Raw genomic sequence first — 27,507 nt, 5'->3', positions numbered from 1 at the left:
TGGCATTCTCTCTCTGTCTCTCAAAAAATAAATAAACATTAAAAAATAAAATTAAATTAAAAAAAATAAACCTCACACTTCATACAAAGATGGACTCAAAATAGATCACAGACTTTAATGTGAAATGTGAAACTATAAAATCCCCCCAAGATGTCTTTTAAAAACATTTGAAACAAAACAGATACTTCAATTTTAGCTGTAAGCAATACGAGAATGACGAAGACAGGGAGAGGTAGGTGCCAGGCAGTGTGCTACCTGCTCTCCTTGCTTTAACTCACTTAAACCTTGAACATTCCGAGCAGGCGGACACTCTTCCGCCTCATGTTACGGATGAGGCAACTGAGGCTTGGGGAGCTCCAGCAGCCCGCCCAGCTGACCACCGGGTCTGAGCACTCGTCTGCTGCCTGCCCTGTCGCTACCACTGCCCTACATTTGGGGGCTGCCTCTCTAAAATGGTAAATACTCGACATAAAAAACAAGGCTTCCTTCTTTCTTATACAAGATGGACTTTTTAAAATTTTATTTATTTTTGAGAGAGAGAGAGTGAGCGAGTGAGGGAGGGGCAGAGAAAGAGGGAGACACAGAATCCGAAGCAGGTTCCAGGCTCTGAGTTGTCAGCACAGAGCCTGATGTGGGGCTCGAACCCACAAACCGTGAGATCACGACCTGAGCCGAAGTCGGACGCTTAACCGACTGAGCCATCCAGGCGCCCCTACGAGATGGACTTTTAAAAGTGCCTAAACAGGGGCGCCTGGGTGGCGCAGTCGGTTAAGCGTCCGACTTCAGCCAGGTCACGATCTCGCGGTCCGTGAGTTCGAACCCCGCGTCAGGCTCTGGGCTGATGGCTCGGAGCCTGGAGCCTGTTTCCGATTCTGTGTCTCCCTCTCTCTCTGCCCCTCCCCCGTTCATGCTCTGTCTCTCTCTGTCCCAGAAATAAATAAAAACGTTGAAAAAAAAAAATTAAAAAAAAAAAAAAGTGCCTAAACAAAGTTTGAACCCAGATGGAAGTGAAGAGCCACCTGAAGCAGGATCTCCGTCCCTTCGCCCTTTCCCTTCTCCCTCCACACATAAACGGCTAGGCTGACAGGCCTGTCCCTGACCACCTGAAAGTCATAAGTCAGGGAGTGCCCTTCAGCTCTGAACAGTCTTTACATGTCAATCCCACAGAGGCATGAGAAGACTTCCAAGAGAAACAGAGGCCCGAGCCTTCAGACAAGTGCACGTACTTGGCACCCAAGAGGACTTGAGCCTCCACGGCGGGGGGCCCTCATGCAGTGGGGTTATTACTGATGGAGAGAGCGCGCCTGTCTGTTCCTTGGGACCTCGGCTCTGGCTAAGTCCCCTTTTACACAGCAAAGGGAGATGATCTCCTCGCTCACGACCGACCGGTGAGCTCTTGGTCAAGCAGGCTGCTCCTTACCCTTGATTATGAAAGCCCGGCCCAGAGAGAGAGAGATCTTGACCCAGAGGGAGGGGTTTCAGCAGGCAGGTGGCCACTCAATTGTTCTACCACTCGCCTCCACCTTCCTTCTTTCGCCACGGTGGCAGGAGGGGAACCGAAATTCTCCACGTACCCGGACCTCTTCCAAGTGGACCCCGCCCCCGAAAAGCTGCCTGGAAGGAGCTGTGCAGGTAGGGAAGGGTTAAGGCGTGCCCGGTGCTGCTGGCTCTTCGCTATTATCACTTTGAAAAGCCGCCGCCAGGGCCCAGCCAACATTTGGTTCCCATTACCGTGAATAATCTTTCTCCCCCTCCCTTCCCCAACCCCCACCCTTCCTCTGCTTTTTCCACATTTTATATTAAAAGTACATCAAACACTTTTCTTCCTTTTTAATATTTTCCTTAAGCTTCCTTCACTCAGTGCTGGGCTCTGTGACTTTTCTGGTTATTCATTACTTCAGGAGGGGGAAGGGTCAGGCTCCTTGGATGAAATCAGTCAAAAACAAAAGCAGGAGAGAAAAGCACCTAAGCAGTGTGGCGGAAAGAAGCTGACTCACAGAGATTCTTTCTGGTCTTAGTTGACATCATGAAAAGAAAGAGACCACTGAGAACCCTTTACCTTCCCCATCCGGGCCCGATCTCAGTTGTGGTCGTCCCCTGAAACAAAGCGTCCCTGATACTTCCAAAGATAGATTCTCTTCTAATCTCAGGGTCAGTAAAAATGGGAGGGAGCTTATGAAAAAGATGTGACAGTTCAGAAGATCAACGGTGTAATGCTGGCAAAAGTGTGGAGAAAGGGCATGCTTCTGAACTCCAGACTGGAGGCTATACTGGTAAAGCCTTTCGAGAGGCCAATTCGACAGTGACTATAAAAAATTCCAAGTATACATAGCATTTGACCCAACAAATTCCACTTGGAACATACCCTATAGAAATACCTGCACAAGCGCACACAGATATATGTACAAGGTGCTCACCGCAGATACCTAAATTGGATACAACTTACTCTTTACTAGGAGAGTGGTATAATAAATTAGAGCGCATATTCAAACTTTGGAAAACTGCATAGTAGCTGAAAATATTTAAGTAGGTTTATATAAATAGAACAAAAAAAAAAAAAAAACCAACCATGGAGACATTAGGAAGGAAAAAAAGCCTCAGAAAAGCACAAAATACACAAATCAATTTTTTAACTGTGACTATCTCTGAGGAGAGGGCTGTTTATCTCCCCACAATCTGTATATATTTGTGTGATTGTTGCATGGTGTGGCTACATGTATGTATGATTTTGTCCAACTAATTAAGTGCAGAAATATTTAAGTCTGTAGAAAATTGGAAAACACATAGTTATATGTATTGTATATTTTATATTATGTTAATTACAATGTGTGTGTGTATACACACATATATTCCCCTCACCTCCCACCATGGGTTTGCGGCAATGTGTGAATTGTCTTGAACTGGAAGAAATTTGAAACTCAGAACATTTCTTCATTTCACAACATGTACCGAGTTGGATGTAGGTAAACAGATAGTAGAAGGCATTATTAAGAGAATCCCTCAGAAATTCAGACAACAGAGAAATGGATAAATAGGAGAGAAGAAATGAGGACCCTAAGAGGCCCAGAAGTTTCTGAAGGAATAGTTACAATAATGAAAACAGGGAACACTGCTTGAACAACACATGATATTATCGTACAGGGCAAGGATGGGAGGAAGGGAAGTGTGTGGGGGTGTGGTGGGGGTTATGCCGGGGCGGGGGCGGGGGGGTGGGGGTAGTATGAGAATGCTAAACTTCCATCTCCTGATAGGAAGTTAATAAATAATACATAAAATGCAAAGCCAGAAATGGCAGACCTAGAAATATGAAGGTAAATAACAGAAGAAAGTGCTTAAAAGAAATAATTGAAAGCAAGCATCTCTGAGGGGTGGAGAGTAAGACTGTAGCAGTGGGGAAAGAAAGAACAAACGATTCCCATTGTCACTCTAAATCTTACAGAATTACTCAACTTTTTTTTAAGTAGGCTCCATGCCCAGTGTGGACCCCAACGCGGGGTTTGAACTCACAACCCTGAGGTCAAAACCTGAGCTCAGATCAAGAGCTGGAGGCTTAACAGACTGAGCCACCCAGGTGCCCCTAGAATTGCTTAACTTTAAAAACAAGATACTTGAATTATTGTGGGTGTCAACCCTCCAGATGGCCTCCAGCGTCCCCCAGTCCCTGCTGTTCCTATCCCAGCGTCATGGATGCAGCAAACATCGTGTGCTTGAAGGACCTGAATGTTAAGAGCTAAAATGATATGACTCTTAGAAGAAAACAAAGAGCAAAAGCTTCATGACATTGGATTTGACAACGCCCTCCTGGACACCAAAGGCACAGGCAATGAAAAAAAATGGAAATATTGTACTTCATCAAAATGATAAACTTCTGCATCTCAAAGGACACCATCAACAGAATAAAAAGGCAACCTACGAAATGGGAAAAACTATTTGCAAATCATATCTGATCAAGGACTAATACAGAAAATACATAGAGAACTCCTCAAATTCAGAAAAACAAAAAACCAAACTACTCTATTAAAATCTTGAATAGGCATTTCTGGAAAGAAGATATACAAATAAATGGCCAGCATCACTAATCACTAGGGATGCTCAGCATCACTAATCACTAGGGAAATGCAAATCAAAACCACAGTGATACCACCTCCCAACCATTAGGATGGCTACTATCAAAGAAAGAAAGAAAGAAAGAAAGAAAGGAAGGAAGGAAGGAAGGAAGGAAGGAAGGAAGGAAGGAAGGAAGGAAGAAAATGCCAAGTGTGGGTGAAGATGTGGAGAAACCGTAACCTTTATGCACTGCTGGTGGGAATGTAAAATGTTGCAGCGGCTGTGTAAAACAGGATGATGGTTCTTCGAAACATTAAAAATAGAATTGCCCTTCTCCTCCAAGAAAACACCAAATGGCAGAGGATGCGTGCGTGTGCTGTAGGAAGCCTGGAAGCAGCGACTTCCAGAGGTCTAGGCAACAGCTTCTGGAGCTGCAGGTGTCTTGAGCCACAGAGCTCACTGAGGCAAGGCCAAGGACAAGCGTGGTTCCCTGTCACCAAGCTGGGCCACCTGGCAAGGACATGATTGCTGAGTCCCTGGAGGAAATCTCTCTCTTCCCCCTGCCCATCAAGGAGCCTAAGGGGTCATGGACTTTTTCCTAGAGGTGACCATTAAGGGTGAGCTTAAGGATTATGCCTGTACAAAAACAGATCCCGGCTGGGCAGTGAACCAGGTTCAAGGCATTGTTGCCATCGGGGGCCACATGAGCCATGTCAATCTGGGTAAATGCTCTCAGAAGGCAGCCGCTGCCATTCGCGGCACCATCACTTTGGCCAAGCTCACCACTGTCGCTGTGCGGCGAGGGTACCCAGGGACAAGACTCAATCAGAGGCCCCACACCACCCCTTGCAAGCTGACCAGCTGCAGAAGCTCCGTGCCAGTATGCCTCATTCCCTAGCCTGAGAGGCACTGGCATTATCTCAGCTACTCTGCCCAAAAAGCTGCTGCTGATGGCTGCTATCAATGACTGCTATACCTTGTCCAGGGGAAGCACTGCCCCTCTGGGCATCATTGTCAAGGCTACCTTTGATGCCGTCTCCAAGACCTCCAGCTATGTCACCCAACCTCTAGGAAGAGACTGTGTTAACCAAGCCTATAAAGTTATCACTGAGCATCAAGCACCCAGTAAAGAGCTACACCAGAGTCTCCATGTGGAGGGGCCAGACCCCATCCATGGCCACCACGTAGTATGTTCATACAAGAAAAATAAAGTGGATCCATTTAGCCTGGAAAAAACAGAATTATCATGTGATCCGGCAATTCCACACCGGATATATACTCGAAATGAAAGCAGGGACACGAACAAGTATCTGTACGCCCGCGTTAAGAGCCGCATTATTTACAACCGCCAAAATGGAGAAGCATTCCAAGTATCCACTGACAGATAAATGGATAAACAAAATGCAGTATATACCTACCACAGAATATTCTCAGCCATAAAGAGGAAAATTCTGACAGATGTCACACTGTGCATGGACCTAGAGGATATTACCCTGCACGAATTAAGTCCATCACAAAAGGACAAATAGTGTCTGATTCCACTTATATGGGGTACCTAGCATAGTCCCAATTCATAGAGACAATAAGTGGACTAGTGACTGCCAGCAGCTGGGGGGAGAGAGAAGGGGAAGTTAGTGTTTAATGGCTACAGAGTTTCAGTTTTGCAAGATGAAAGAGTTCTGGAAGTGGATGGTGGCGGTGGTTGCACAATAATGTCATGTTCTTAATGCTACTGAGCTGTGCACTTAAAAACAGTTAGAAATGGTAAATTTTATGTTATGTGTATTTTGCCACAATTAAAACAATTTTTTTAAACGATGGTGTAGGACTTCTGAGGCTGGGTCATAAAAGCCTTCTGAGGCTGGGTCATAAAAGACATTGGCTTCAGTCTTTCTCTTGAGTCATTCGCTCTGGGGGAAGCCAGCTGCCATGTCATGAGGAGGAAGCCAGCTGCCATGTCATGAGGACATGCAGGCAGCCCTGTGCAGAAGTCCATGTGGTGAGGAAGTGAGGCCTCCTGCCAATAGCCAGCATGATCTCATCATCCATGTGAGAGTGAGCCATCATGGAAGTGGATCCTCCAGCCCCAGGCAAGCCTTCAGATGATTGCAGCCCACTCGGCGGCCATCTTAACTACACCCTCATGAAAGAGCCTGAGCCAGAACCGAGCAGTTAAACTGCTCCTTAATTCCTGACCCACAGAAACTGAGATAATAATGTTTGTTGTTTTAAGCTGCTAAACTGGGAGATAATTTGTTATGTAGTTACTTGGGTAACACATTTTAAAAGGAAAAGAAAACTTAGCTTGAAAGTACTATCCTAGTGGAGTGGCCTGCCATCCTACCATAGCACGCATCGGGGTACATCATTATGATGGGCTGCTGTTGAATTACAATGCCTCTCTTCACTAAAGCCTTAAGAGAGATTCTCCACTCTTCTGTGCTGAGGCAACTTCACAAATGTGGAAGTTTGATCAGTATGTAACATATATTTAACTACACATGTGAATACCGTGTTAACAGCTGTCTGTCAGAAGACCGCTGAGCTGTTTGGATCCCTGTGGCAGGGTGCAGCCCAGGGTATATTTGCAAAACGTAAGAGAGAAAATGTGACATGAAGCTGGTACCAAATATAGATTGTGTGTTTATTAGAATATGAAGAAACTTTTCCTTGTGAGTGTAGCCGAGGTTAGTCAGGGCTGTAAGTAAACAGTGCTACTCAAACAGCCACACAGTCCTTGAAAAAAGGCCAGGTGAGGAGAATAACTGTAGACAGCTTAGCGAACACTGTGAGACACTGCTCTGCTTTAATATGGATTCCACTGGGTGGAAGTCGCTGGGCTGAGTACTGTTTTCAGTCATCTAATCCCTTCGAGTGTGCGGCGCACGGTTCTAGTAGGTGGGAGTGTGCTGCGAACACAAAAAGGTCTTCGTGCCACAGTAGGGTTTTGAGCAGCTCAGTGCAGGGGTTCCTTACTGGCGGACGCTAAAGCTCAGATCCTACAGATGGAAACATGTTGAGTTACGGCATTCACGTTCCTTCAGTTATGTTAGCGGCTACTGCGTGTCAGACATCACGGTGAGGGACAGGAGTACACAGATGTTCAGGTCTTCGCTTTAAAGGAGGTGGCAGAAGACGTGACACTGAACTACAACACAAGGTGGAGGCCACGGGTAAGAAGGCCACCTCTGCGAGATGAGCGCAGAAGGCGCACAGGGTAACGGTTAGCGCTGGGCCTCATCCAGAATGACTGGAAGAGTTTGCCAGATATGAATGGGGAAGAGGCAGTAGAAACATGAGGTAAAAAGACGGAGCAGGGGTGCCTGGGTGGCTCATCGGTTAAGCGTCCGACTTCAGCTCAGGTCACGATCTCACAGTCCGTGAGTTCGAGCCCCGCATTGGGCTCTGTGCTGACAGCTCAGAGCCCGGAGCCTGCTTCGGATTCTGTGTCTCCCTCTCTCTCTGCCCCTCCGCTGCTCATGCTCTGTCTCTCTCTGTCTCAAAAATAAATAAAAACATTAAAAAAAAATTAAAAAAAAAAAAAAAGACAGAGCAATGTTAAAATACACACACCTGCCCCTGGCTCCTTCAGGCGACATTAATGAACTGGGCAGATACCAGGATAAACTCTCCTCAGAATGGCGCACTTAACTTTCCCTCCTCAACCCGAACCATCCCCTACTTGCACGCCACGCTCTCACAACCATGCTCTCCCACACTTCTCTGCCTTCACGCAAGTCTCTGCCGTTTTCACCTGGTAAAAAAATAATAATCTATCCCCTGCAAAGCCTACTCTGTTTTTCTTCTGATACAGCTTATTCCTCAAGGCTCCAAGATGCCTTTTATTGGTATGGTTTTTTTTGGACTGTGACTGTTTTTTTGTTTTTTGTTTTTTTTTTTGCTGTTATTTTATTTATTTTTTAAATGTGTTTGAACCCAAGGTAGTTAATGTATAGTGTAATAATACTTTCAGGAGCAGCGTGCTGTGACTTTTCTTCACAGTTGACTGTTTCTTACCCGCTGGGACCAACCTTGGCGGCACTGCATTCATCATTCTGGTCTTTGTCCACCCAGAGCCTGGCAACATCACAGTCATGCAATGTTTGCTGAATGAACATATGCATGAGGAAACGAACATTCCTCTCTCTGGGATGGTCTTATGTTCCGCCCAAAGAAACGAAACTAGAATGAGCCTTTGGAGGAGTTAGAAGGATTGAATGAAAAATTCATCAGGAAGAGAACCTAAAGCCCTGGGTTCGAGTCCTCACTTTACCACCAGGCAGGGGTAAGAATTTACAAAACCAGCTAACTTCCATTTTTTTCTTAATGTTTATTTATTTTTGTAAGAGAGAGAGAGAGAGAGAGAGAGAGTGAGTCAGAGCACAAGCCGGGGAGGGGGAGAGAGAGGCAGACACAGAATCCAAGCTGTCAGCACAGAGCCCACCAGGGGGCCCGAACCCACGAACCGAGAGATCATGATCCGAGTTGAACTCAGATGCTCAAAGGATTGAGCTACCCAGGCACCCCCTAACTCCAGTTTTTAATACTCACAAGACAGGGTATGGACAAGTGGCCTGGAAACGTTTATAGTAATTCCCATTTACTGAGCACTTACTCTATGGCAGGCACCGTGTGAAAGTGCTTTTCTTATGTCGTTTAATTTTCATTTGCTCCTCAGCATATCCCTACAAGGTAGGCATTTTGCCTTCATTTAGATATAACATTGGCTTCAAAGAGCTTGCCCTGAGTGACATAGCTAGTAAGTGGCTAAAACAAGGAGGGATCCAAATTGGTCTGCCTCTAAAATGCATGCTCTCAAATACCAGGCCATCACATTTAAATGTGAGACCTTCAAGAATGTAATATAAAGGAATTTGGACCTTCTCAAGCCATGTGATAGCCGTAAAGAATGGCAGTGCCTGTCCATCTACTAAAGGTGATGGGGTCTGGGTGACAGGTGATACACCAAACTTCAGAGTCTTGAAAAGGGGAGTAGTCTCCCCAGATGAAAAGTCTGAGCCCAGAAGAAGGCAGCAAATGCGCGAAGGGATGTCATGGAAGGCGGGACTGAAGGGACAGCCTGGCAGAGAAGCGAGGGCAGGGACAGGAAAATGGGAAGGGTCCCGAGCGGGCTGCTGCTGAAGGCACGGGGCTGGGCGGAGGGAGAATGACGAGGGGCCAGCGCTGCTGTGGGCAGAGCTGCGGGAGGTCCTCTGGGATGGCCAATCCAACCTCAAATGGGAAAGGACATGGGTGAACCTTGCTTTGCTAAGAACAGATGGGCTGAAAGAGAAAATTCAGCCAGGGCCTGAGGGGAGAAGCAGGAAGAGACTAGGAAGAAAAATAATGACCCCACAGGTCTGAAAAAGAAGAACCTGCAGACTGAAAGAGAGGTGATGACAGAGAGGGCCCGGAATAGCCCATTTTGTGCTTTAAACCCGTGCCAAGCTGAGTAATGCAGGACGGAGCTGGTGATCTACCTCAGCTCTGGGGGAGGTCAGACTGTGTATCATCAGCAGGATAAACATCGCTATTCTACAGTGATAAGTGTTATTAATACTGAAGAGACCTACTCATGTGCAGTACTTTATAGTTTACAAAGCACATTCACATATATGAGTTCATCAGACCGTCAAGACAACCCAGGCATCATCATTTCCCACACGGCAAAGTGAGGCTTTTTGTCAAACGATTTAGCCCAAGTCAGGAAGTTCCAGGTCCATGTTCCTGGTCCCAGGTTCTTGGTGTAGGAAGAAAATCTAGCCTTTGTCTTTTAAAGACTTACACATCAGGAGATAAAGAACAAAGGCATAAAAATAAAAATTACACAGAAGAGCAGATACTATACTCCAGAAGAGGGAGGTGTCAGAGTCCAGAGGAAGGAGCAAGTTTGGGGGCAGCTGGAACAGGCTGGACGTGACCGCAGACTGGATGGGAGGAGGAGATTATTAAGCAAGGAAGCGAGGAATCGGGGAGAGCTCTGAGTGTGGGCTTCGGAGGGCACCCTGCCTGTCTCGTCCCTCCACCCGGCACAGCAGTCGCAGGGCAATCATGTTTAATAACCATGTGCTGTTGACACTGTGCTAAGTGCTGAAGGTCCAGTGGCGAACAAGGGGTGCGCTCAAGAAATGTACTCCAAGACCTCAAGAGTCAGGGTTGTTCGCTGGGGGCCGTCATCTGTGCTTTTGGAAAAGGGAGATGCTCTATTCCCAGAATGATAACCCATTCCATCAGAGGAATGTGGGACCTCCAGTTTTTCAAAACTTAACTACTTTCCCAAAATAGACGAGGGCTCTGTGTGTCTCCCCTTTGGCAGGTGGTCAGAGAGGGTCGGAGCTGAGAAGGGAAAAAAGAGCATTCAAGTAGCTATCTCACAGCAGAGTCACGTAAAAAGAAAAGGCAAGAGGGTTGTGTGTAACAACTTACTGCACAGTTTTGTATTTACCCTCCCAACATTCAAGCTCCCATTGTGTATGCGATGCACATATAGGAAAGAAAAAATGCGATATGGGAACAGGGTGAGAGAGCCTGCAAAGTGCTGAAATAGCATACCTGGCAGCTGCTAAAACAAAACTTCAAAGATCTGGCTTCTTTGAAAAGCCATCAGGCAGGACCCCACCCACTCCCCCTGCTAGCCACAGCTTCCCTGGGAGCTAGTACACGTAACCACTTCCGCATGTTTGGCTCCGTTCCCCAGGGCTATAGCAGCTCTATAAGCCAAGTCAGAACTGCCAGCCAAGCAGGTGGGGGCCGGGGGGGGGGGGGGGGGGGGGGCTGGGTCAGCGTGGGCAAGCAAGACCTCTCCCCAGTATTTCGCCACGGGCAGAAAATAAAACGCTGGGATCGGCTGAAAAAGCCCCTTCCTCTCCGTCAGCCCAGCTCTGATTGGTTAGACACTAGTAATACAGAAGCTCTGGGCTTTAGAGATTCCCAAGGCATTAGAATATGCCCCTCCCAGCACCACAAATTAGTTCAAGAACAGCATCTGTGGTAAATCTCTAGCTCTAAACAAAAGAGGCTTGACATCTACAGAAGGGCCTAGGAGGAAAACCAAGACTATGCCTTTCTTGGAAAACTCATTCCTTTTTATTTTTTTAATCCGCTGACCAAGTTTGGGTCCTCCTCACATCTTCCGGGGCAACCGTCTCGTCCTGTGCTATTTAATAAGGTAGCCACGAGCCATACATGGCTTTTGAGCATGAGAAATAGAGCTAATATGACCGAGGAGCTGGTGTTTTCACTTTATTTAATTTTAATTAATTTAAATAGCCACACCTGGCTTGTGGCACCCACAGGGGACAGCACTGATATAGCTGCTTGTTCACCAGACATTTACTGAGGACTTTGTGCAGGGGACTGTACAGATGTAAAAACATGTAAGACTTGATGTCTGCCCTCAAAAAGCTCACAACCTAGTACGACAGGTGAGACAAATATACAAAGAACCAGACTATAAGGAGGAATGGGAAGTGTCATAACAGAGGTAAGGAAATGATATTTGAACAGGGAACAGGGACATGGTGGCCTGACATTATGCCTCTGCCATATCAACCACTCAGGTAGGGGATGCCAGTAAGTCTATCAAATGAAGGGCAGTGAGGAGACAGAACTACTATAAAGAACACCAAAAAGCTGAACACCATAAAAACACACATTTAGCAAACTCTAGAACTCATTAGGCAATCAAGGTGAAAAGGCTGGAGTAAAGAGATAGCTAAGCCCATCCTGGGCTGTCCAAGATGGTAGATGACCTTCCACTCTAACCATCTTCAGGATTGGCTCGTAAGGCTCCTTCCTATAGTTTAGGTGGGGTGGGGAGAAGGATACGGGGAAAAGTTGTCTGCCGTTTCCTCTTCCATACCTGCCTCTACCCCCCAGATTAAGGAAGGCCTCTTGCTTGTAGGGCACTTGTGATTTTGGATAACATGAAAGAACTGAATAGCGTCCAAAGGAGAAGCAGTAAAGACCCGATGACTTGGGAAGGGTGGGGGGGCGGGGGTGTTGTGAGCTTTAGGCTCAATGGAGGATCTAGGGTCTTTTTTTCCCAGTGTTCAGTTCACTAGGACAGGAAGGGCCCCAAATGTCCATTCTCTAGGGATTTAAAATTGTGCACTTAGCCTGAGCTTCCTTTGAGGTATAGCTCTTAGGAACAGGAGTCCAGTGGGTGAGGAGGGAAGAGAAGGAAGAGAAATGCTAACGGCATCTGCGCCAGGAACAGGGAGGACTGCAGAAAGGCTGGCCTGAGCTGAGCTCTGTAGGACAACAGGGTGTGGACGTGTGCAGATGCAGGTGAGGGCAGGATGTCCATCCACTCACTCCTTTACACGTAAAGTCCTTAAATAGTCATTTAACATGTGTTCCTATTTCCATGTGCCTACTGCTTACCAAGGCACTGGGACACAACAGTGAACAAGACAACTTACACTTCCGTGAAGGAGTGACAGTGAGTAGAGAGTAAACTAATAGGGTCAAGGCTATCGGGCGGTATATGCAAGGAAGTCCTAGGGCAAATATACCAGGCTTATTTCTGATCCATTGAGTTTGGCTGGAACTGAACTGTGAGGAGAAATAAAACTAGAAATGTAGTTTGGGACCAGAGGCAGGTGTGTGTTTCGGAAATCGGGCCAAGTTTTTGTTTGTTTTTCTTTTCATTTTTTAAGACTATGGTGCATCAGGTCTTTTTACTTCTTCCTTAAAAATTTCAATGATCAGAGGAAATATCAACAAGAAAATCTTTAAGTAAAAGGTTAACAATATAAATAAAACGAGTCAGAAAGACTTAGACTTGAGAGGTAGAAGCCAAATTGTGCCACATTCATAGGCTACCTTCTCCCATTTATCCTTATCAGTAATAAAGCCAGTGTTTTGCTCTCGCTCTCTGATTTTTTCCTGTAACTTCTGATTTACCTGTGAACTGGGAGGCAGCAGAAAGTATGATCAATGATATTTCCAAAGCTTTCAACACCAACTTAGACTTTTTATCTCTACGACCTGAAAAATCTGTACAGCTACAGCCAGCTTGATTTCAGTTTCTATCACCTGAAACTCACTAAGTGTTTTGACCAATGCCTGGTATTTTGAACAGAAATACTCTGCTTCAGCCCGACTACTTCCCGTTCCCTGTCCCTTTAAAATGCTTACAACCCTTTGGCCATTACCTGTCTTCCCCCGCCTCTCCTGTCCTTCACCTGCCCTTAGCCTACACACAGTCTAGGACCGAATTTACTCCCTACCCTAAACCCTTCCTCTGCAGAGCCTTCTCTTTCCGCCTGTCTTTGGTACCTGTTCTGAATTGTGACTCCTACGAACCTATATGCCCTCTTTTAATCACTCGCTTTGCATTTTAGGTGCATAAAGTAAACAAACATTTAGGTAGTATTCTTTAGAACATCCTGCTGAAATGTCACCTCCAACTCAGTAGGAGTGTGAATCACATTACTTTGATCCTTGAATAGTGTTGAGTACAAAGTAAATGTGCAATTATCTCTTAATTTGTTAGTATTAGCCTCTGCCCATCCACGCCCCACCTGCCCTTCCAGATCCAGCTCATGTGTCTTTCCTTTCCGTGGACCTTTTGCCAGCTTCTCTATCAGTGATCAATTTCTCCTCTGAACTCGTACCACCTACAGGATAATCCTCTTCTTCAACAATCAAGTACAAATTATTTCACAGTACTTGCATTAATAGGACTATTCATTTTCCTCCTTGAGAACAGAGACCCTGTCCAATACCTCCTTCCGAGCTCAGCTCGGTGTCTTGCATTTAGGAAATTGTCAGTAAATGCATGTTAACTTTTCTGGGATGACATTGTTTTAACAACTACCAGATGAAGCCATTTCCTAGCTGGAACACCACTTAATGGCCAGTTCCACCTTTTCTCTTATTCATATATTTCAATACACTAATAATTTGGTGAAGAAAGTAACAAAACTTTTCTTTCGGGGGCTGGTATTTCAAATGTGTTGGGTTCACGTAGCTAAGCACGATATTTGAGAACACTAATGACATATAGGCCGATTCTTTCATCTACTCAATTTTCCTTGGTGCAAAGTTTCAGAAAAACAAGAATTGATTTCCTCTAGACTTTAAGTACATCCCATTTATTAACCCCTTTATGGTTTCCTTACCTGCTATGCCAGAAAGCCTACTTTTCTCATCTATCCTCCTAGATTGTAGTCACATTACTGAGATGCAGCCATATTTCATTTTCATCACAGAAAGATAGTAAAACTTGTTTTTAAAAACCAGGCCAAACGTGGTATTGATTATTGGCTTTGAAGCCAAACTAATACAAGTCTTACTTAGCCTGATAATTCATGAAAGCCAAAAACACCCCTTTATGGCCTCTGAGGCAGAAGAATGGTGCAGTTAAGACAAGAGTTCTACTGTTGCTTATTATGAACCCCAGGGGCCTCGCATATGATGCGACATTTTGAATTCCTAGGCGCACAGATACTGCCTCTCTCCCTCCTCTGGCTTTCCTTGCATCCACCAAAGAATACTTGACTCCACATTTAGGCATGCCTGGGTGGCTCAGTCGGTGAAGCGTCTGACTTCGGCTCACGTCATGATCCCACGGTTTGTGAGTTCAAGCCCCATGTCGGGCTCTGTGTTGACAGCTCGGAGCCTGGAGCCTCCTTTGGATTCTGTGTCTCCCTCTCTCTCTACCCCTCCCCCACTCGTGCTGTCTCTATCTCTCATAAACAAATAAACATATAAAACAAATAAATGCCCTTTTAGCTTCTCTTAGGTATCTTTCTTTAGGAGCATTTTCTCGCTTTGTAATCAAAAATTTAACTTCCGGATACTAACTTCACAATAAAAATAAATCATGTAAACCTCAGTGTTACGATTAGGTATACCTGTTTTCCCTACCATGTATCTAATGTAAGCATTAAACAAAGAGGTGTAGGACTACCGTGTTCTCAGTGAGTCTAATTTTACATTTCTCTCTCTTCTTTTTATTAAAAAAATTTTTTTTCAACGTTTTTTATTTATTTTGGGGACAGAGAGAGACAGAGCATGAACGGGGGAGGGGCAGAGAGAGAGGGAGACACAGAATCGGAAACAGGCTCCAGGCTCCGGGCCATCAGCCCAGAGCCTGACGCGGGGCTCGAACTCACGGACCGCGAGATCGTGACCTGGCTGAAGTCGGACGCTCAACCGACTGCGCCACCCAGGCGCCCCTTACATTTCTCTCTTTTCTACAAAAGGAACTAAGAGTCATCAAGAACCTATGCCAAAACCAGAACCCACACCAGAACCTTCCTTCTCAAAGCAACTGCGAGGGAAGAGAGGCTCTTTACTCCTTTTCGGACGCTATCAGTCTATTGTTTTCTTTTATTAAAATATAGATACAGGGAGTTTTTCCTTTTTCCTCTTAAATCCTAGGAACTAAAGAAAAGCAACGACTTCTTAGTTGTACTAGGTTGGTAACATGCTGACAGTCTTAACAGAAAGAAAAGTGGAGGAGGAGATAGGACGGGATCTTCAGCTAAAGGCTCAGGGAAGCCGGCTGGTCTTCCTTCTAAAAATTCGCTGAGTCAACACTAAGTACTGCTTTATAACTGGATCATCAAGGTCTCCCTACAGGAGCCAGAAAGAAAGATACAGTGTTTTTGTTTTTTGTTTTTTGTTTTTTTTTTTTACTACTGCCATTCTTTCCAAGCTTTTTCAAGGCTGGTAAACAGAGTGAACTTGGCCAGATGGAAGATGATAGAAAAACCAGGTGAGAATTAAACTGAATTATGAATTGAGTCACTGATCGAATTTCTTAATTCGAGAAAAGGAGCCTCATCCAGCTTCATATGCGAATTTTTGTCATTCAGGCCTGTTAAAACCACCATAATCACCAACTGTGGATAGATCTAAAATTATAAATCGAACAGTCACGTAAGACACAGTCTTGCCTCCGACGACGACTCTGTGTGGCGGGTGGTTCGCCTGCGTGCTAATCCTAAGGAAATTCGAGGTGGTTTCTCTTTGATACTTTGGAGGGGAGGGGAGGGGAGGGGAGGAAGCCGACTAAAGAAACCCTGCACTGGCACACGCACACCACACAGCAACCTGCATTTTGGCTCGCAGATAAGAAAAGACCTACTTCTTTCACTCCTGGTACTAGGCCCAAACATTCCCAAAGGCCGTACTTTGCCCAGGCCTTGCTATGATGTCTAGCCAGCTATCTCTCACACATTTCCTGGGTTTACCAGCATTCCTTCAACAGGCAGAGGCCCAATCGTTCTGGCCTTGGCACAAATGCCTATGACACTCGGCTCTCCCGGTGAATGAGGAACTGTAGAATCTGTCACAGAGCTTGAACCGACACAGAGCATAACCCTGGAGAGGTTCTGTGTCTGGCTGAGTGAGAAAAGCAGCAGGGGAATTTTAGACAGAAGCACAGGCCTTTATCCTTCATGTGCTGAAGAACCATGTCCCTCAAGGCGAAGAGACTGGGAAGAGCTAAGATTCCGCAGGAGGAAGGCCAGGTGAACTTTGTTTTGTGGGAAAGAAGGAAGGAGAGTAAGAAGTGAAATATCACTTCTACAGAACTCTGAGCATAAAAGAGTTTCTTTCTTCTTCTTTTTTTTTTTTTTTTTAGGCCCCCCTAAAAGTGGTTTCTTTTTGTGATTGTGCTCTTTGGCTAGAGAGTGTTGTTTATATAACAGTATAAAGTACAAAATTATAAGCTCCAAACTCCTCCAGAGAAAAGCTCTCCCAAAGCTCGACCCCCAGGATAGATGGAAAATATGAGTGTTTACTGGCTGGAACATCGAGCTGCAGTGGAAACTTCAACATTCAGAAGAAGATAGCAGAGAGGAAGGGCCTGTTGAGTAGGCAGAAGTCACCCTTCAACAAAGGGGTCAGAGGAAAAGGAAGAGTCTCCAGTTGGCTGCACTCTGATGCCTTCCCTCCCTCAGCGGGAAAGGCCACATCTCTGCAATCCAGCCCCAGGAGCACACCATACATGGGTGATGGCCAGTTTCTCCCATACTAGATATAAAAGCAAGTGGGTAGCAATATCAGACCCCATCAAGTCCAGTTTTAACTTTCATTTTTTTCTGGGAAGAAAACGAAACATTATCAACAACCTACCACTAAAATCAGGCGCTAAACTGGCTTTCATGTACAGAACTCAATTAAATCTTACAACAACTTAATGTGGTAGCCATCATTTGCATATCTAAGCAGAGGGGGAAATTGTGGCCCAGAGAAGCAAAGTAACTTGCCCAAGGTCGCATACCTAGTAAGGCACACCCAGGTCTTTCCAACTCAACAGTCCCTTCTCTTTCTATCACATCATGCCACCTTCCTCAGACAGGTCAACGGCCCCCTTTCCTATATAGTTAACATGCTCTTAAAGAAATAGAAGCATTTAAAGGACTAGGCTCAGAATAAGTCCCCGTACAGACAGGCAGAGGATAGGAGCAAAACGTTGCCATTTTAATCACTAAGTAAAATGCGTGCGCAACTATGGGGTTCTCTTTTAAATCCTTACGATACTCCTTTGTAGTACAGTAAAAAACACCTAACTTTGAATTTACCACCTAACGATTTCTGCGTGTATAGTTCAATAATATTAAGTATATTCACACTGTCGTGCAACTGATCTCTAGAACCTTTGCATCTTGCAACACCGAAAAGCTGTAGCTACTAAATACTAATACCCCTCTCCTCTTCCCGCAGCCCCTGGCAACCACCTTTCCACTTCCTGTTTCTACGACTCCTTTAGACACTTCATGTGGATGGAATGATACAGTACTTGCCCTTTTGTGACGGGCTTATTTCACGTAACGTAATGGCCTCAAGGTTCACCCACGTGGCAGCGACCAGATTAAATCCTTCCACACTCTTCTTGATATCTTTTCTTCTAATTGCCTGGGCCAGAAAATTTAAATCTTTGTTATGTGCCATTTGACATGACTCTGCAATTTTTTCCCCTTCTCTGCCAGACGGTGACTTCTTTGTGATCAAAAACCATGTTTTCCAAATCTTTTAGACCGTACCCAGCGCCCGGGATGATGCTGAGAACATGAAAGATACATCATGGACAGTAAGCTCCGTGAGATCAGGCACTCTTCTGTTTTATTTATCATGACTCCCCGGCACCTGACCTAATGCCTGGCACATGGAAAACGAATAAGATGTATTTTTTTTTTTTTTAAATACCAAACTCGATATTTCTGAGGACTGATTAAGCACGAAACAATGGGAAGTCAGAGACCTGACTCTACAGCAGCATTTATAAGAAACAATCTGAAGGAAGGGAGAAAAGTATTAGCTTAAACTAGAATCAAAATCTCTGAAAAACTTGTTTCTAAAAATTATGTGAAGTAGGGCATTGGACTCTTTATAATTTAATTTTTGGAGAGTAAGAGGGTGAAGGGACAGAGTGACATGACATCTAGCCCAGATTTCCTAGATTTGGTGCTTCATTGTACCCCATTTCCCCATACAGAACTTAAAGTTCTGACACACAGCTATTCTCGAGAGCGGGGGCCATCAGGGCGAGCACCCCAGGCCCACGATGTCTTGCCCTGTCACAAAAAGGAAGAACAAACCCATGGCTGTGCTTTCCAACTCCCCCACCTTTAATATCGAGGAACAGACAAATCCCCAGGTTGCATGTGTGAAAAAGCCAGAGATGGATAAAAATAATTCAATGACAAATGCTGGAAAAACATACAAAGGGGCAGAAGCCAGACATTCGTGGGATTCCCTGACAGCTCGATCCACAAGGAAGGGTTGGACTGGAAAAAAACAGGGCCTCAGGTTCCTGCCAAGCCGTCTGAGGCCCTGTCCTTCCCAAATCATTCCAAGCAGCAGCCAAGACTTTACAGTAACCCTTCCAGGTCTCACAAAGAAAGATGCACTGTGAACCCGCTGAGTGCTCGTCACCTAGAAAATGCCCCTCCCTGACATGATCCGACACCAGGCAAGGCTGGCAGTGCTGAGATGCCTCTGCTTTATCACCTCAGGCCCCTAACCATGTCCCCATGTGCCCAGAAAACGTGTAGTTAAAAGGCAGCCGAAAAATCCCACCCATCTCATTGGCTAAAGAAAAGCTTAACTACCCAGCTATCAGCATCTAGAGACCGAAACCGATCCCTTTAAGAAAAAAGAGGTCATGAACACTTGGTACCTGCACCCTGGAGGCCCTATTGTCTAATTCTAAATCGGCCTTGCTTGGAGGTACACCTCACTCAGGCTTCTAAACATGTGACTGATCTTGGCCCCGACTACTTTCTCTTCTGGAGAATGGCCTGCAATTAATCTCACTTATTACCTCTGAAAAGTAACAACAGAGGAATGGCTGGCCAAGTCCAGCTCCAGAGTGTCTAGGGAACTGCAAGCTACATGGCCAGGCCTCAGACTGTCTGGGCAAGTCGTGGGCTCTCTGCCTTCCTCTCCCACAACAAAGCTTGAGCAGGGACTCCAGACAGACCAGAGGAACCAAGGGATTTGAGGAGCTGGGCTGAGCTCACGCTGACCCAATGGGAGACGACAGCCCTGAGGCTACGTTTGGGGTGGTTTCAAAACAGCGGGGGAAGAACAAGGTTGTCTGGTGAAAACTTGTGTGATCCATAAAATCGAGAACAATAGCAACACCACAGGGAAATGAAAAATAACACTATTTGCAGAGTTCTCGTGAGTCACCAGTTTTCATTCCTGTGGCTACCAAGTCACTGAGTCCTCCAATATGCACATGAGGAGCACAGCCAGCGATGGATTCTCTTTACATCTTGTTACTGTTTACGGGACAGCGCCTGGCTTAGTGAATTGTCAGAGTTTCTCAGCGCTGGAATCCGCTGCTGCTTCGTCGATGAACCAGCAGGCGTACCTCTTATTTACTTAGCATCCACTTCCAGGGAGGGCAAAGTGCTGTAAGGACACTCTAAAAGCTCTCAAAACAGCCCAATAAAAAGATTAAATAAGTAGGTTAGGGTCCCTTAGTGTCAAAACCAGTAATAAAACTCACATCTCTAAGCTACTGATCCCATATTCATGGAACTCAGTCACCCTTACTACTAAGAGAGGGACAAGGGACTCAAGAGCCACGAAACGGTGACTGAACCGGGTGAAAATGGAAACCGGGGCCCGTTACCGCGTGGAATGCCTGCTGGCAGTGTCTGGCTGGGGCCTGCGACACCGCCAGGTCTGGAAGGAGCTTGGGGAACTCAGTTAGCACTGCGTTAGGGTGGGCACCTCTGGGAGCTCCACACGGAACTGGAATCCCCAAGCTGAACCTCCGGGCTGTTCTGGCCACCAGAGGTTACCTGAGGGCAGAGAAGGGTTCCCCAGGGCCACCCCACACTGAAATGGGACCTGAAAACTGGTCCTTAAGCTTGAAGAGCAGGTGACAAGAGGGTGGCTTTGGGTACAACTAACGCAAAAAGGAAAAGGCCAGGGGACTCTGCGGGAGCTGCTTTCTGAGGCCAGTGGCTCAGTCGGTGGTGTAATGTGCTATTTTCTTGTAGCTCACAAGCACGGTCTGGCTAGAAAAAGACCACGCACAGTGCTGGACGGATTCCCACATCTTTCTGTGTCTCAGCTCTGACAAACAGGTGCTACGAAAAGAAGGCTCGAAACCCAGCCATAACTTTTATTAAAAAAAAATTTTTCCTCGTTCCATCTACAAGTCTACTTCTCCAAAATATGTAATTTTGACATTTTGTTTATAGTACGGAAAATGGTTACAGTCTTGTCATATAGATAGAAAATATACCCCAGATTGCAGGGAAAATGTTTTCCACAGAAACAAGGCTCTGATTATAAAATGAAAATGGAATATTTGGAAATATTTTATATGGAAAATCGAGCTCTATGGTATAAACAGAATTTCTCTTTTACGACCTATGTTTTAGGAATGTGGTTATTCTGTGGACTGTAAATCACCAAACGACAGACTTCTGTGAAGAGAACTTTGTGGGAGGATGTCCTCTCTCAAACAGGCCTGTCTCCTGGTCTTCGACTCTTTATGATTCTCAGTTAGGATGATTCTTTTCACCCTTGACTGCAATGATTACTGGTACGAACGACACTGGATTCGAGCGTGACGTAATGTGCTTATGTTTATGTTGTTTCCCGGGCAGAGTCTCTGCTTCCCAAATGAGTTCCTTCAGTAATGACTCTAACACCAACAGATACTTTGACAAATAGCAATTTCCTTTATGCCCAAGTCTTGGGTCACCCTCCCACCCTCAGAGGCCGGAAGTGCTGGGGCAGGGGTGGGGACTCAGTGGGGCACCTGGGCCAGAGCTTCCTTATTTAGAGGGGACAATATCTTTATTTGGAGGGAACAGAATACTTGATCGGAACGGTCACATTCCTCTCTAGCTCACTTCACTCAGGGACAGATGCAATTAAACCCATATTTCATAGCCACGAAGGCAAGATGTACTAGGAATCCACTTCTTACATTTTTGTTTTTTAACAGGGGACTTAAAATATGGATTGAGACTAGAATTCAACACAGTGGTTCTTCTTTTAATTCAGAAGTTGCTTACTCTATGGCCAGAATCTATTTGGATTTTATCCTCTGCCACTTTGCTCAACTACATAAAGGACATTTCCTTCCCACTTCCCAAATGAACATTGTCCAGGGAGGCTGTTTGAGTTTAATTACATAACCTAGATGAAAACATAAAAAAACAAATATGTCCCTCAAAAAAAAAAAGAGAGAATCCAAAGTTACTGAAATGCAATGTAGCACAAGTATGAGGAGACAGGGAGAAAATGTCAGAGGTCAAAACACGAAAATGTTGACGACAGGCAAGGATTAAACATAGTTTAAATTCTTCCTCTTTCACCCCCAAGTGAGCTCACTGAACTGTATCAGAAACTTCCTTTGCCTTTGATTTGTCCACAAACTGTCTTACAAATAAAACGAGGCCCTCAATTCAAGTGCCAGACTACTGGGACACGTGGGGAAAGGCACAGACCACGGGAGTCCGTGCAGGGAGTTCAAGGTAGGAACGGCTCTCTTAGGACCCAGGCTGTCTCGGTGACTCAAGCACTAGCTCCAGGACCCTTCACATACCTGCTTCCAGGAGGGGTGGGGTGGCTCTCAGGAGCCTGAAGGTCTGACTGTATGGACCATGTCGGGCCATTAGGACTGATCACGGGCCGAAGGGTGGGGGGCGTTGAAGCGCTGCTTCTGCTTATGGCGCCACTTGCCAAATTCAGGTTTGTTACCTAGAAGTGAAGGGAGGGAAATGACATGATTTCACGGCATTTTAGAAAAGAATCATTAAGAACATATGGAGGAAATCAAGTAAAGTCCAGGAGATGCTGATTCATCTGAGCTAAAACAGGGGCTGCGACAAAGGCACCCATTAGAGGCTGGCTTCTGTGCCCGTCAAAGAGTTCAGAGAAGCGAGGGTGGCTGGCGTCAATGTAAGTTACCAACTATGTATTCTGCTCGTATCGTGTGCAAAGTACTGTACTGTGCCAGGCGCTGTGAAATACAAAGATCAATAACCACAACAGCAAGAGGTTACTGTGTATTTACTCTGTGCCAGACAAGGGTCTAAGACACTAGGCAAGATATTCAGCCTTTCTGACCCTTGTTCTCTCATCTACAAGTTCTAAATGCACAATAAATTTTAGTTACACACAATAATAATTACTGTCACGTACAAAGAACTCACTCATTTATTTTTTAATTTTTTTTTCAACGTTTATTTATTTTTGGGGCAGAGAGAGACAGTGCATGAACGGGGGAGGGGCAGAGAGAGAGGGAGACACAGAATCGGAAACAGGCTCCAGGCTCTGAGCCATCAGCCCAGAGCCCGACGCGGGGCTCGAACTCACAGACCGTGAGATCGTGACCTGGCTGAAGTCGGACGCTTAACCGACTGCGCCACCCAGGCGCCCCAAGAACTCACTCATTTAGACAAAAGATGCACAGGCAAAAGAAAAATGGGCACCGACCCCAATAAACAATTTACAAAAAAGGAATATAATTAACCAACTAAACATTTAAAACTAGTCATTTCCACTGGAAAATCAAAAGAATGTAAATGTAAGAGGCCATTTTCGTATATACATCGATACCTAACAACAAAAAACATTATATTAGATATGTACCTCTACTATTTATGTGACTATAAATTGGTAGAATCTTTCTAGAATTTGGCAATCGATTATTACAGGTATCAGAGTATTTGTACACTTTGATGCTATCATCTAACTTCTAGCAACTGTGCTAAAAACTAATTGCACATGATTAATGAGGGTGACTCTCGTGATAGCAGTCACTATTTAGCAGAACTGAGAATGTGCAAAGCTCTGCGTAAATGAGTACATTACACGCATCTCATTTCCACTGTCATAATTCTGTCGGTAAGTGCCTTTATAATCCCCGTTTACAAAGAATCAAACTGAGGCCTATGAACAATTGGTCAGACCAGGATCTGGACCCTGGTCTTTGGAGCTCCAAAGCCCATCTTCTTACTCACTACATTATATTGTGAACAGATTTTGAAAACAGGCATTGATTTTAATATTGAAAAAGGGAAAGATCAGAATGACTAACGGTGTTGTTTGGTAAATTTTGCTCTGTCTATATAAGGGAACGCTATGCATTTGTTACAGTTTTTTGAAAAATCCATAACGATGTAGGAACATGTTAATATCTCAGGTTAAAGGAAAAAAATCACACTACGAAACTGTACAAAAAGCAGATCCAAATTTCCTTACACACACACACACACACACAGATACAAACTCCTAAAGGGCATGGAGTACTTTTATCATCCAAAAGAGAAAATGTAAATTATTATGAGAAATACAGACACGAAGTGGTGAGCTTAAAACCTGTGTGATGAGGATGAAATCCGAAAAGAAAGGATGGTTTGAAAAGTGTTTCAAAATCAGTTGCACAGGGAGGGGATGATGAAAGGCGGGAGGGCACAAAGCTGAATGCCGGGTGCTGAGCGTGAGGCACAGGAGATGGAAATTCCAGGAAAAGCATCCTCCTCAAAAATGTCCTAACAGCCTAGCAATTTTGACATTTACAAACAGAAGAATTCTGGAGCGTTGTCTTTTTTTTTTTTTTTTTTAACTCTGAAAATTCTGAAAGAAACAGAAATCATTTCTAGCAACCGTATAGTACTTCCTCCCTAGTTAAAGAACTCAGTACGCGAAACAGCCCAGGACTAGGCCTTCACACCAAAGGACTCAAATAGTTTTCTTGGGAAGAAAGCATTTTGCATAGGTCAGGAGTGTCTGTGGAGGCTGGGGTACGGGACACTCAGGCTGCACCCTTCAGTGTGGACCTGTCTTTAGAAGAAGCTTCAGAAGCCAACCTTGGCTCATCATTTCTGACCCCCTTGAGAAGACACACGCAGACGAAAGGGTAGGGAGGGAATATACTGGGGCAGGTTATGGTAGTATTCTCTGGCCCCTAGAGCCTTCGAGGAGCCATGCCTTCTTCCTACACCCCAGAGGCAACATAGGTCAGGTTCTTCTCAGACAATAAGTAAAATAAAAGGACCGAACTCACCCCTGCCCCACACTGAGCCCTCTTCCTTCCTGCCCTGCTCCCTGGCCTTAAACATCAGGCCTTTCAAATTAGACATGAGCTCGCAGCTTGTAAAAACGCTATAGAGTGAGAAAGGTCTTTATGATAACTAGCAGCTTCTCCTATTGCTGCCTCAGGCAGCATGCCAAAACCCTAATACAAGAGGCTTATTAATAATTTATAGTGGAACAGCAATAAAATAAACAAAATGTACACACTTTACCATGTTTAGTATAAACTGTATAGTTTGGAGATTAGTGGATGGGAAAGAGAAGAAATATCAGATTTCTTCAATCTTCTCTCTTTTGGCAAGGCTACCCCTAATTTAAACACCGTCATTTTCATCCTAATACCTAAGTTATTGAATGCTCACCATGTGCCATGTATTAGATGTCCTTGCATTGTCTTGATATGCATTAGCTCACCTTCAGCAAGCCCTCTGAAGTAGGTTCTATTGTTACCCCCATTTTATAAAAGAGGAAACTAAAATCAATTTGGTAATTCTGACGGTAAGCAATTAGACAAAAGTCACATACCTGCTAAGTGCAGGGCCACGGTTAGACAGAAAATGTTCTCCTCCAAGTGCATGTGGTATACTTTCCCCAAACATGGTTTAACATTTGAATAGTAATGTCAGGCACCTGGAAGTGAGGTTTTAGATCTCACTTACTCCTTACCCATCACTCACAGAAGCAGACACTGTTACGGTCCCTTTCAGAGATGGAGACACGAAGGCTCGGAGTTTACTGTAACTAATTTGCTCAAGGTCATGTAACAGTTGCAGAACTGGTACTCTTGTTTTAAAATCCATTTTCTAGTTTTAAAACTAGTAGGAAACAGTCCTTGTTATCCTTAATTCTTAGAGATTTTTGAAAATATAATTAGCTATCTCAAATTCTGACAACAGTGATTATACAGGCATTGAATACACTTTGCCTTAAATATTATTCCCCATGTTACCCTTCACCAGAGGATATTAAAGAAGTGGGGGGGGGGGGAACCCAACATCCCCATCAATCGGTTTGGTTTCTTAGCAGGTATAGTAAAAGGAGGCATGAACATGAAACGAATTTTAGATTCTTGGTGGTTCTTTGTGGGTTTTGTTTTTTCATGTAACATTGATTCCTCATTTCATGCATAAACCAAAAAATGGTAGCTATTGTGATTTGCTTCTACACAAAAGCAAAATATCGTCATTATTTTGAAGTAGCAAAGGGACCACTACTTAAATGAGAGATTATATAAAGAATAACAAAACTTTTAAAGCTTCTCATTTTTAGTTTTTAATGTTTATTTATTTTTGAGCGAGCGAGAGAAACAGAGTGTGAGCAGGGGGAGGGGCAGAGAGAGAGGGAGACACAGAGTCTGAAGCAGGCTCCAGGCTTTGGGCTGTCAGTACAGAGCCCGATGAGGGGCTTGAACTCACGAACCAGAAGATCGTGACCTGAGCCGAAGTCAGAGGCTTAAGCGGCGGAGCCACCCAGGTGCCCCTCATCTTTCTTTACAAAGGACTCCTGCTAAAAATGTAACCTGTCTCTTTAAATAATAACTAGCCCTCTATTTTAAATATTCTATTCTTACTTCTAAGGTTTTGTCTAGAAGACACCCAGGACCTATGTCACAACTATACCTACCCAACCCGGCTCTGTCTTCCTGGAATATACGTTGCCAGTAAATAATCAAACAACTTGGGACTCACTTAGATATGGCCTCAGAAACTTCTTTACACAGTCCTCCAGACAGCCAATACAAATCAGTCAGAAGTGACAAACAACCCCTGTTCTAGAATAGCCCTATGCAACAGAATGTATTGGGATGATGTCAATGTTCTATAATCTACACTGCCCAATACAGTGGCCACAAGCCATATGTGGCTATTATGCATTTGCAATGTGTCTGGTATGACTAAGGAACTGGAATTTAAACTTTATATAACTTAAATTTTAAAAGCCACATGCACCTACCTTGTGGCTACCTAATCAGATAGCATAGCTCGGAAGCCTCAACCAGATCTAGCTGAATCTTCTGTGTACAAACCTACGTCTTGCTAGAGTCGGTCCAAGCTAATCATTCCTAGACTATGTGACTTAAAAAAGCTTCTGGTTCTTCCTTTCAGTTTCCCAGTTTTTTCCAGGATGGGCAGAAGGAGATGCCGAACTAAAATGGACCCAAGCATCAATTGTGGCCCCAATGGCACCTTGTCTTGACTAGGGAATATCTAAGGGCAGGGCAAATCTCCCTGCGTTGGGCCAGGCCTTAATAAACTCTACAAGTCAGTCAGGGTTCACACGTGGAGGTTCCACCCTAACAGGAAGAAGGATGATAAATATGGCTGCCACCAGGCTACATCTGACGCTCTGTCCATCTCTGTTTCTCCAGGTAAACAAAGTTTCATCAGATGAAGAGAAAGTGGACAATTTCATACATATATCTGATTTTCAGTAATGATGAACATTCTACGCTGAAGCATTTTCAAGAAGGACAGGCTTAATAGCACATAAAGACATACAGTACTAGTAACAAAAGAGACGGCTCATGATTTTTGTGAGGAGTATTAGGCTATTAAGGTAGAGGTTGTAGCCATTGGGCCAGGTGCCTTTCCTGGGCCAATAATCAGAGTCTGTGCTACTAAATCTAGGCTGGCCAACTCACGAATTCATCCCATTGGTCACATAGTGTCTGGAAGATAGATGGGACAGTTTAAAACCCATTTTAATTACTGAAACTATGACACAAATAACATGCCTTGCTGACAATGGATATCAACATCTTTATGTGCAAAAGATAGCACACGTACCTAAAAACCTTGTAAGTCTGTGGACTTCTAAAACAGTCTACCTTAATTTTTATGCAAATACAAAAACTTTCAGGTTCACAACAGTAATAGTAACAATAAAGTCATGTTTAGCTAACGACAGCTAAATTTAATGACCACTTAA

The 27,507-nt window shown here is 44.7% G+C and overlaps 1 protein-coding gene and 2 long non-coding RNA genes across 22 annotated transcripts in view; 2 read left to right on the top strand and 1 right to left on the bottom strand.

The window, feature by feature from the left end:
* The window catches only part of TTLL5 (tubulin tyrosine ligase like 5), a 285,367-nt gene that overhangs the window by 114,740 nt on the left and 143,120 nt on the right, over nucleotides 1-27,507 (bottom strand). For all 20 annotated transcript variants that reach the window (XM_045060268.1, XM_045060271.1, XM_045060262.1 and 17 more), the window contains one exon: nucleotides 22,085-22,239. In XM_045060268.1, the coding sequence (XP_044916203.1) occupies nucleotides 22,085-22,239 (155 nt within the window). The remainder of the gene's footprint in view (nucleotides 1-22,084; nucleotides 22,240-27,507) is intronic.
* Nucleotides 1,297-27,507, top strand: part of LOC109500931 — a 40,968-nt gene continuing 14,757 nt past the window's right edge. The window contains exon 1 of the long non-coding RNA XR_006599811.1: nucleotides 1,297-1,632. This is a non-coding gene — a long non-coding RNA (uncharacterized LOC109500931). The remainder of the gene's footprint in view (nucleotides 1,633-27,507) is intronic.
* On the top strand, nucleotides 15,148-18,246 carry LOC123386152. Its single transcript, XR_006599812.1, has 2 exons — nucleotides 15,148-15,775; nucleotides 15,876-18,246. It is a non-coding gene; the product is annotated as an uncharacterized LOC123386152 (long non-coding RNA).

Source organism: Felis catus, chromosome B3 (genome assembly GCF_018350175.1).
Source record: "Felis catus isolate Fca126 chromosome B3, F.catus_Fca126_mat1.0, whole genome shotgun sequence".
Taxonomy (NCBI): domain Eukaryota; kingdom Metazoa; phylum Chordata; class Mammalia; order Carnivora; family Felidae; genus Felis; species Felis catus.
Note: the sequence above shows the minus strand (reverse complement) of the source record. Positions and strands in the feature narration are given on the sequence as shown.